Source organism: Thermobia domestica, chromosome 15 (genome assembly GCF_964235325.1).
Source record: "Thermobia domestica chromosome 15, izTheDome1.hap1.1, whole genome shotgun sequence".
NCBI lineage: Eukaryota > Metazoa > Arthropoda > Insecta > Zygentoma > Lepismatidae > Thermobia > Thermobia domestica.
Genome location: NC_137468.1, coordinates 45,566,491 through 45,578,187, shown reverse-complemented (window position 1 = coordinate 45,578,187; position 11,697 = coordinate 45,566,491). Strand labels below are relative to the sequence as shown.

The following is an 11,697-nucleotide window of genomic DNA, read 5'->3' as shown; positions in this document are numbered from 1 at the left end:
ACACACAATTGCAGAATTGTTCTTCTCCTGCCTCTACTCATCCATAAACTACACAATCACAAAATATATTATACACACAAACATTTTCTTTCAAACAGCCTTTCGGCAATTATAGTCCTTTTGGACGTCCACAATACTGCGTTTCCCTTCCTGTTCATCAATACTCACAAACTTAAGCTTCTACAAGTATTTAATTCTCGTAAAATTAATACAGTGCCAGAACAATACAGTGCAACAATACTACAGGACAAAATTACAATTCTAAGAAGCTTTTTAACATACTCTGAACATAAAATACTTCACACATAAATCTAGAACTATTTACAAAAAAGTACAAATATTTCCTGTCAGGGTATTAAATCATTTAATACTGTACAAAGTAGTAATAATTCTAAAAGGCAATTTTTAATTGTACCTGTTTAGTAAATTAAAAAAAAAAAAACCTTAAAATTTGTAAAAAAAAAAAAAAAAATCGCTCTATTTTATGTAGTAATGCAATATAAAAATAGGTTATTGCGGGTTTTAATAACCTACATTTTGAATGAAACAAGTCTGCAGAGATTAACAGGTTACTTCCCAATTTTAATTCTCTACATCCATTTTTAATTATAAATATTATGGGTAAAGCAAAAACGATTTCCGACTCTTTTCAGGGTAATCATTTTCTCATTACAATAATTATCAAAAGTAAAGAAGATACCCTCGATGTCCACAACCTAAGGTTTTCGGACTGGAATGCGGATTCCACCACATGGTATAAAGATAAATGAAATTTGTATATGTACCCTCTTTTTATTATTTTTATTTATTTATTTATTTATTTATTTATTTTTTTTTGCTTTCGCTCGAAGAAAATAACTACAGTCGACTATATATGCAATCTGAATTATATTAACCACGAAAACTAAATAGAAGAAAATTCTTTTGTATTTTTCGAAAAACTTTCTTTTAACCTGAGTAAATTAAAAATTATCAGTGAAACACAACAAAATTCTACATTACAAGAATTTACGAAAAAAAAAAAAGTTTAAAGGTGAAACACATACTAATCGACAGAACTTACTGGGCTGAAGAAAAAGATAAGTGTAAGTGTAATACCTAATGCGTAGTTTTCGAGAAAATGAGAGAGGAAAACTATTTTCTTTGTAAACTTAAAAACTGATGTTGAACGAGAACTGAAGTGAAGTTGATCCTAAAATAAGGCTTCATTAAGCCCTTCATTATGACATTAGCATAATAACAAGGCAATATGGTTAATAAAATACAGGACAAATCAAAATGATGGACCAAATTTCAGAAATTTATTCTGTGAAATCTTAATAATCATGTGTTATTGTGAGACCCATGTGCTAAGAAAGGCGAACTTCAAATATATATCATGTGTTCTATATAAGCACCTCGCGTAACACGGCACACATCAAGTCGATAGTCTATCTCCTACCAAACCTTGTAGACTACAGCATGTACCGGTCAATATCAGCTACTCATTTCATGCTCACTACTGACTCCTAGCGGTAGAAAGTGAAAACACTGCATGGAAACTAAACTTTCGAAGCGCATGTCTCATAATAACATATGTTTGTTTATACGATTTCACAGTATAAACTTCTGAATTCGGGTACATCATTTTGACTTGCCCTGTATAACCTAAAAGTAAACTTCAATCTGGAGCTTTTGTGATTTCCGCTTTTACATACGACGAAAATATATCTTGCTTGAACTGATTATTCCCTTAACTTTGAAACGAGAAAGGGTCAATAATTATTTCACAAAGGAAAAAAAAACACACTAATTCAATTGTAGCAGTAACTTAAGGTACTTTTTTTTTTTTTTCAAAAATATATATATTAGTTCAAGTACTAAAAGTTTTTAAACGATGAGTTGATCTTTTCAGTTCAATCCATCTTTTGCTTGGAACATAGAAATGTAAAATATCGTAACGCATTCGTCAATATAGGGTAAGAAGTTTTTATTGTATCATGTATCAATGATATTACAATACTACTAATGCGTTCCGATTTTCTATTATAATACGTATATTTTTCAGTCCATTACTTTACTTATCTCAAAAGAACCTTTTTATATTGATGTCAGAAGAAAGACAAGATATTATTTGCACTATACATTTTTTTTTAAAATTTTGATGACAAAGATAAAATGACGAAATAGTCTCAAATCTTTAATTCTTTCTTCACTTAAAAGAACAAATTCTTCTGCAGCAAACTTTCAATCTCAATCTACAGCAATTACCGTAATGCAAATATAAGCACGATGCATACTTAATTAACGTGTATTTGAAAACAAATTACGTCGTAGAATGGACTGCTGCATAATGTGTCGCACTCAGTAATAAAAACTAGTTACAGTCAGGGCCATATTTAGCATTCTTGCCGCTCCGTCAATATTAATAAACGGTGAAGTGAATTATTGGTAGAAAATCTGAGGCAGTGCAGTGAATAATCAATATTTAGGTGGAAGTAGAAATATATATATGTGTGTGTGTGTGTTTCACTTTATAAAATTATGGCTGCTTTGACTACTCACCAATTTGAGATCACTGCTGAAGTAAAAAGTCCAAGAAAATTTGCCGCCTTGGGCCATAGCCCATACTAAATAAGGCCTTGGTTAGAGGTTAGGAAATGTTTGGATTCAGTAATACTTAAGAAGATAAATAAAGGAAAAAATGAATCCAAATTTCTTAGGACATCTTTCAAACCCATGCACAGTTTTTTTACTGACTCCTGACACATTCCAAACGCCGTAGTAAAATATTAATTGCATTGTAAGTAAACATTAGTTTCCTTGTTTGTTAGCACTGATTATGAAAAGTTAATTCCTTCTTTAAGCTGTACATTTTACATATTAACATTTTAATGATGTACAATAGTCTTAAATCTTCTTGGAATTATAGAAGAGTATAAAGTGATAGTTTTCATATAAATTTAGAATACTGGAAAAGGAACGAAAAAAAAAAACTACTTATAAGTTAAATTCAGCTACTATCAGACAAAAAAAAAATAATCGCGTTTTTTTTTTTTCATTACATTCAATTTGAAAATATCATACTTCATCCGACATTAGTACGCTATAGAGCAGGCATGTGTAAGTTGGAACACACAGTGGGCCAATCACAGAGGACTTTTTACTGTCATCCAGAGACGTACGAGACAAAGTACAAAATATTCACAAGAACTGAATAGCTATATTCAATGGAGAAGCTCATTCTCGTACACTAATATCACAGAAACATTAAAACAGTTTTGTCGGTTACCAAAAATATTGTACTTACTAAAGAAAAAATTAAAAATCTTACTTATGACGAGTTTTGAAGCACAAAGTTGAGTGGAAAGAGATGGTGTTGAAGAGAAACGTTGGCTTCTGGATTGTTTTCTCATCGTTACAACGTCTTACTGCGCGTTCAAGGGTTGCAGTTTCAAATCAGTTTAAAATATTAGGTAAGAAATACATTTTATATAATGGGTCAGACGGGCCGGATGAAAGGAATAAGTGGGCCAGAGTTGGCTGTTGCACATGGCTGCTTTAGAGCATCAGACTATATAACATGCGTAAGGTTCGGTAACAAAGAAAAAGTAGGGATAGGAAAGAAGTCTTTTTGAAAGTCCATGCTAATGTTTGTCTAAAACTTTCAACTCTATTTTAAGAGAATGTTAACTCATATTCACCATATTAATTTCACGTTGAACACGGGTTGGAAAAGATGTCTAAACAAAATACTAACTATGCTTTAGTCTTTAATATTTTATTATTATTATTCAAGCCATTTTACAACACAAGAAAAACATCAAAGAACAAATTTGGTTCAGTAAAAACAATGTTAAATTTTTAGATCCCTTTTGACCTGTCAAAAATGACTTGTAAATATGTATCTTAATATAATACTCTAGAGGGATCTACAGTATGTACTCTAGATGTATTTTCTAAATGTACTCTACGTATTTTCTTTTCTCGGTACACACTTCCCATTTCAGGGCATTACCGTTGAATTATAATTACTTTCAAACTAGATTATAGTTGCAACCTTCAATTTTTAAAGCATTTATATTGAGTTATGTAAATACTTCTTTTTTTTTTTTTTTCCTTTCTTCAAAGTTGTATATTCAGCCTACTGGTTAGACCAAAAGATGGGAATAATTCTGAATGAAACTACTTTTCATGAATAGCTACGACATGGCTTCATTTATCCGCCCAGATCTCCTATAAAAGATCAGATGCCTTATTGCCAAAATTGAAAATTAGTACATTTTTATTTAAGTGTTATTAAAATGTTTTCTACAAAGTATTCTTTTTATTCGAGATCAATAACATGGGGTCCCTGATGAAACGAATTGTCATGCTTACGAGAACAGAACCAGTAATGATGATATCTGATTTCAGCATTTTCCATGTTGAGATCACACAGAAGTACAAAATCTAAAAAGTTTCATACACGTCTTTTTTAATAGCCTATCCAACAACATCTCTCTTATCAAACTTTCAGCATAAAAAGCGATGTGTATATTCATATAACGAAAGGTACAGAACAAAGAGATGATTTCTTGAAAGAAAAAGTCACTATCTTCAAAGGGCGGTTTTCACTGAATAAATTCTTTGTAAATTGGTGTGTCTACAAATGACGATCATTACGGCTCCCTTAGGGCTTCGGCAGCGTTGGTGGTCCACTTCCTATGGTTATTCTATGCTTCATCACCCTATGATAGATGCTTTTATGGTTCCGAAGGCTATTAAGGGTGCTGTATACTTTGTTACAAATGTTGCAAACTATAGCTTTGGAAGGTTGTGAGTCAACGTTCTGTGTCTGACGTTTCATCAACCTCTGTGGTGAGGACAGAATTTTTCCAAACGGCTCGCTACGAATATCTCCGCTCTGGTTTGGAGAAAGTTGGGATAAACCTGACGAAGAAAGAGAGTGCTCTCATTAGGCCTGGTTCAAAGTCTTCGCGGTCATTTTTATACGAAAAATATATAACGTAAGAAAATACTACTACTTGTTCTATCTGGTATTAAATCGATTAAAATATTTCTACTGTACTATAAAGTCGGTATTTTCAAATAAATTCTTTTAAAAATTCATGCACATTTTCACACTACTACTTAATGATTCTACAGCATAGTATCAAAATTTTCTTCAGTTTTTCAGTGCGGAACTGGCAAGGAAGTCCTACAAGAATACTCCTAACATAAGCATACATCTCGAATGGGCAAATTTTATGTATTGCTAAAATGTGAAAATTTTCAGGAATTACTAATGAAATTTTGAGATATTACTAATGTTGCAGATAGTCATAATTACCTATTTTTCTTAAATGGAGAACTTCCCCTTTCAGCTGAAGACTTAACATACTACGTTTTCAGTCAATAAAAGAATTAGAAATACTAATAAAATACTTAACGCTTGGAAACAGTTGGGAGATAATTTGCAAGACGAAACACTTAATGAAAAAAAATTTTTTTTTTCGTTCACTCTTGTATCGCACTAATATTAGCAATCGCTTATACAAATAGAAACAACATCTACCAATATAGCATTTTATTACTTTTTTCGCCTCAGGATAACAAATAATGCAACAAGCTATAAATTCGAACAGATAAAGCAGTAGTGCCCCTTGTTGCAAGTTAATCGACTGCCTATTTTTGAACAGTTTAGAACTGTTACGGGAAAAGATGGTAAGATTATCTCTTCGTTTTCCTATTATGACCTTCTATAGCGTATATGAAAATATCACTGTATAATTTCATTTTCTCGATTTTTTAAATGACTGAATGAATGACTCTGGTAATAAGTTAAATTGAGGTTAAAAATCAGAATGTTCGGTTGTATTCCTCAGGATAAAAAAAAAAAGTGGTACTAGATAGCGGAAATGACAGGACAATATCAAGATGACCTTTACAGAAATAGGAATATAAAATAGGAATTGAATCCAATTGGCTAAGGACAAAGATCAATGGAGAGTTTTTGTGAATGCAGCAATGACTCCCACAAACCTTCCCTTCGAGTCCCATAAACCATAGACTTAATTGGTTGTTTGCTCAGTCGTATTTTTACTAGTGCAATCATGATTCATCCCATTCTCTACAGTTATTAGTGGCAATAAAACTGTTGGAGTATTTTTTTAAAAAATCGAAAAATTACCCCACCATTGACTACACTTTGTAAATTTTTGCAAAGAAAAGAAGTAGGCCGTGTTCTTGAAGTTGTTAACAGTACGAAATATGACCACTGTAAGTTTTCGCTTTTCAGTAAACTAACCTTACTTTTTAATGTAAAAATATAAACGAATAAACACAAAATATTTAGCTTAAAATTTACTGCAGAGTACTTATTAAGCGAAAATAATCTAAGTGCAAGGTATAAGTTTCATCGCGTATTTAATGTTATATGGGCAACGTTATTACATCAAAAGTTGTTCAATGATGAGTGTAAACATAATTTCCTGAAGTGAATACTATTTGCGCAGGTCTGATTTTATTGCTTCAATTTAAGAAATAGAGAAGGTAGCCATTTTCGCTTGTATACTATGTATATAAAACTGTCCATATCATTTGTCTGTATTTTCACATGATCTCATAGCTGGAGGTAACAACGCAATGAAACGAACTTATCAGCTTACACTGAAGACGTCCGACACTGAAACGACAAAATGTTCTGGAGCTTTTTACGAATTTTAGGATGTTTATACAGTAATAGCGTCAATTACCCACTTCGCTGGGTTAAGATAATAAAAAAATAGTAATATGTTCCCTTAGTCAGTCACTTTTTACTATTACTGAAGTCGGTCACTTTTATATATATATATCTTGCCCCTTCCTCAAGTTGCAGGGGCTGAATTTAGATTTAAACGGCATGGAAAGTGTCATTGTTCGTCTCAGTGATCCTATGGATTCGACACTAATATCGGTCATTTTTCTATCATTTTTATATATATTTTAACTCCTCCCTAAGTCGCACCGTCAAAGGGAAATGACAGAAACCATTCCAGACCCGAACCTCATCTAAGTTGAAAATCTAATCGAGATTAGTCGGGTGGTTTAAGAGTCACTTTTATTACATATTATAAAGATTATATATAAATGTGGGTATTTCTTTGGTCTGGATACATTGAACGCTGTGGTCTCGAAACGTACGCACACACAGATAGACAGGCAAGATACTTAAGTAATTAAAAAAAAAAAAAAAAAAAAAAAAAAAAAGAAAATCACGATTATAGAATCAAGCAAGTGTCATGTGCATACCACGTGAAGGAGTTGGGTTTGAATATTGGAATGGCGTTCAAATACGACTGGCTTGCATAACTAACGGCCAAAACATTTACAATAACTCCTATGGGAATGTATGGGGGGGCAAAACCTTCAGTTTAACTGGATGGATCACTTCAATCAACGAACCGGATTATTAACTTCTGATCCTGTATATCCTGATCAAAATTGGTGGTGATCCATCAAAAGTAGTTCTTTTGAAATTGTTTGGCTAAGTAGGTGAACATCACTAACGGGTCCATTCGCACAACACTACATGACAATGTGCATATGAGCAAAGTGGCTGCAAGGTAGGTTCCCTGATTGTTGACACCTTTTTCAAATCGTACAATGTAACTAGACAATGATAGTTTTTGTCTTCCGGACGGAAAGACGAGGTAACGAAGTTTTGATAATTATATCGCTATAGCAATTAACGTATGTAAATCATAAATTGAGAAACGAAAATTCAAAATATGAACATTATCACAGTTTTTTTGTACAAACTAACACTTTGTCTCATTCTTTTCGTTTTGCTTTAGGTATCGTGTGCTATGAAATAATCGTTTAGTATACAACACTCCTTTCCTAGCTAAGAACGTTCCATTCAATGAAGTTTGTATCAACGTTGTAATCAACTTCTTCAGATATCAAAATAATTATATATATATATATATATATATATGTGTGTGTGTGTGTGTGTGTGTTTTGAAATACTTAGGAAAGAAAATTGCAGATTTTTAACTTCTAGATTGCGTATTCATATGAATGTAATTAGTTCTATGGCGCTATGCAACACAGTTACATACCACACATTTTGGTATAATAGAAAAAGAAAAACCCAAAGAAAGAAAGTACATTTTTTTTTATTATAGCTTATTATTACAGATAAGTCAAATTATTTAAACTCTATGCTAAAACCGAAAAATAATACTGTAATATTGAATTTATTGGTTTTCAGACACCAGTTTTGGCAGTGATGGTAAATCATCTTAGAAACTATTTCACTGACGAATTATCTCTCTTCTACATTATGTGAATACTCTCCTAAGTTAAAGTGAAAACGGACTTCTGTGATGCTATAGAAATTAACGTAACAAACTGAGAATAGTGTTTTACTTTTAACTACTATGATGAAACTTATGATAGAACATTTTTTTAAAATGTTTATCCTTAGAGTAAATTCAAGGTTAGTCGAACAAGTCAAGTTAAAAAATACGTAGGTCATTTTTACGACAATGAAACAAAGTAGTGTTACAAAATATATATGGCACTAAAATAAGTTTCCAGCACGATTTGAATCAAAACGCTCATGTTTAGAATGTAGTGTAGCACTTCTTTTTTTGTGATAATTATAACGATGCACACACAAACTATTTTTTGTGCGAAAAACTTTCTTGCAGATATGACACCAGCACATATTGACTGGTTGTTTATGCAAATACTGCACATGCTGCCATAGTGTTTTTTTACTTTGAAGCCGTTTGCCACATTCTGGGCAAGGATATTTTTTCTCTTGTCCCTGTTGTTCTTCGGAAGAAGAAATTCTGATTGAACTCTCAAGAGAAGGATATTCTGACACAGTAACAGACGCCTTTAACTGAGATGATGGCCAACAATGCAACAATGAAACATCTCTACTGTACGACTGTTCTCCACCTATTGGAAAAGAAACATTCAGAATTAGGGTCTAAGCCTAATAACGCGTTAAGGTTACATAATAAAACATGGACTTAAATTACGAAGAAGTCCTTTTAGATTTAAGTTTTGAAGAAATCTGTAAGAGTTTAAATGCATTTTCTAAAGCGACACGACGAAGTGACAAGAATCTAAAACTAAAACAGAAATCTAGCACAAAATTAGTATCACACCAAATTTCGCATGTAGTACAAGAGGCCAGAAAATTCTTACCTCTCACTTTGATAGAGATGTGCTAGTAATGTAAAAATTTGTCTAATGATAAGTTGGCATCTTACTAGTATGTGTGATAATTTATACCTTTCAAGGTTTTGTTCAATTGATGTTACAGTCAAAAATCTAGGTGGCGGCAGCATATTGGATAAAATCGGATATCAAGCCGTGATTAGGTTCCTCTATCTTGAAGAAAAATTAGCACAAACTGAACATTAAGAGATGGTAGCTGTGTATGTTGGGGAATGCCCATCTTATGACAGTGAAACGCAGGGGTGAGGGGGAATCAGATGTGGTCGTACAAGTTTACAGAATAACCCAAGGGAAGCGTAGTGGCAAACGTTTAGCAGATAGTGATGATAAGCGTGTGATTATTAATTGTTTGGGTAAATAGGCGAAGATTAGTAGAGGGTCCGTACGCATTTTGCACATGAGTACAGACGCAGCAAGGTGGATTCTCCGATTGTTAATACCTTTTCAAAACGGGCAATACGCAAAAAGCATTTTGGACCTATACTACAAGGACAAGAATGCTTCTCCAAACAGATACGGATGATTACTAAGTGTACCTATTTGATCCTGAAATTGACAGACTAGATATGGAAATCTTGTCCCCCCACCCTCAAAAATTCCTAAAGTGGTTCATCCAGCAAAATTATGTTATCTGTATTTGGGACTATAAAGGCATATCTTGACTGATTACGTACAAAATCACAGCAACCTGTTGCGAAACACGATGCCATTAAAGGAGAGACAGTACGTATTTGCTCTCGAAAGAGGTTTACTGCTAGCGAACAATGTTAGCGACACACTAAACAGAATCACTATTTTGTATGCCAATGTGGCTACGAACCTTTACCCTACCGACCATATTTACCATATCTAGCCCCGTCTGATTAGTTTTCCTTCCTAAATAGAAACATTTGCGGGGCAGGCATTTTGAGGATGACGAGGTGATCATTCATGCTATGGAAACCTGTTTTCCCTCTAATTCCGCTTTTATGGCAGATTGTGTTAACGGACTGATTCACAGATCTGAGAAATTTAAGGTAATATGAAATGAATATGCAGGGAAGGGCGCGTCTGTGGACGAAACTGCAGATCACTAATCCATCTCTATCATGGCGCGGGAAAAAGCGTTCTGACCTCTCTTGTGTGTGATTCCAAGAATATCTGTGATTAGAAGTGACGCGAAAAAAAAAAAAAAAAAAAAAAAAAAAAACCGACTTACACAACGGTACAGCAAAGAATAAAATTTCTGGCATTTCCTCTGTTTTACAATATTCGATAAGCTATATTGTACTAGATACGTATGTCAGACAAGTGTCAATATGGATGGACCGAGTAATGTAATCAGAGGAAAATCCCGAAAACACATTCCCTGTCTAAAGTGATCTAAATGCACTTCACTCTACAGTGTCGTTACGAGGATCAGCAGAAGTAAAATGTTAGTGTTTGAATATTTGGAAATGGCCGTGCTATACTTGATCTTTCAGCCTTTTCATGTTGATCCACTCTGTTTACAGATCAGATCATATATATTGAAAATCTAAAGCAGGTTAACAAAAGATACTACGTGCTTAAGTACACAGAAAAATTGTACCAATATTCAGTACAAACATTTTAATAATTTCAGATAGCTGACAAGCAGATAAATGATGTGTGACTTAAAAAAGTTTAACGCTATGAAAACTTTATTGGTCATTTTGTATAATAGAAACATTATTCCCTTCAAAGTACTACCGTGCATGATCCCTACACCGCTCGATACGAATTTTCCATCGCTGGAAGCAGTGGTACCGCTTATTTTCGGAAATTATGTTCATCTCTTTCAGTAGTGACTTCACCTTGAGGAAAAAAAATGAAGACAAAGCAAGATTTGGCCAATATGGCAAATGATCTAACACAGAAGTTGGCCAATATGGCAAATGACCTAACACAGGAGTCCCATGTTTGGCCAAAAGCGTCTTCATTGACAGTTCCGTGTGAACAGGAGTATTATCTTCGTGCAGAATCCATGGTTTGTTTGTCTACAAATCAGGTCGTCGTCTTACGTGCTCACTAAGGATTGTTAGTACATTAAGGTAATAATATTGGTTTACAGTTTCACCCTAGGATACACAACTAACGTACATAATCCCACGAATGTTGAAGAAAAAAAAAGTAGTTGTTTTGAACTTCGAAATTCGGGCTCTTACAATGCAATGATCGGCGTTTCACGTGAAAAACCATGATTCGTCACAGATTATATCATTCTCTCTAAAAATGTAGTGTCTTTTTCAATTTGTCTGCACTAATGTTTATCCGAGTTCCCTTTTATTCCAATATCAGATTCTTTGGTACTAACTGAACATATCTTCTTCAGAAGGAACGCGTTTCTAGTCAATTCTTGTGGTTTCAACAGCAGTTCGAATACTTAAGAAGCGACGGATCTTTTCGAAATATATCGTCGACTTTTTGCATGTGAGTCAGTTTTCGATGTGCAAGGTCATCCACGACGCGGGTTGTCTGATCACTTCTCGTCTCTCTTTA

At 33.5% G+C, this 11,697-nt stretch overlaps 1 protein-coding gene across 8 annotated transcripts in view; it reads right to left on the bottom strand.

The window, feature by feature from the left end:
* The window catches only part of br (broad-complex core protein), a 177,150-nt gene that overhangs the window by 66,158 nt on the left and 99,295 nt on the right, over positions 1 to 11,697 (bottom strand). For 3 of the 8 annotated variants that reach the window (XM_081739660.1, XM_081739663.1, XM_081739661.1), the window contains exon 6: positions 8,105 to 8,913. The exons of 4 other annotated variants lie outside the window; for them this stretch is intronic. In XM_081739660.1, the coding sequence (XP_081595786.1) occupies positions 8,528 to 8,913 (386 nt within the window). In that variant the 3' untranslated portion in view covers positions 8,105 to 8,527. Of the gene's footprint in view, positions 1 to 3,758; positions 4,912 to 8,104; positions 8,914 to 11,697 lie in introns of those variants that run through there. One more of the 8 variants, XM_081739668.1, reaches the window with a different exon arrangement.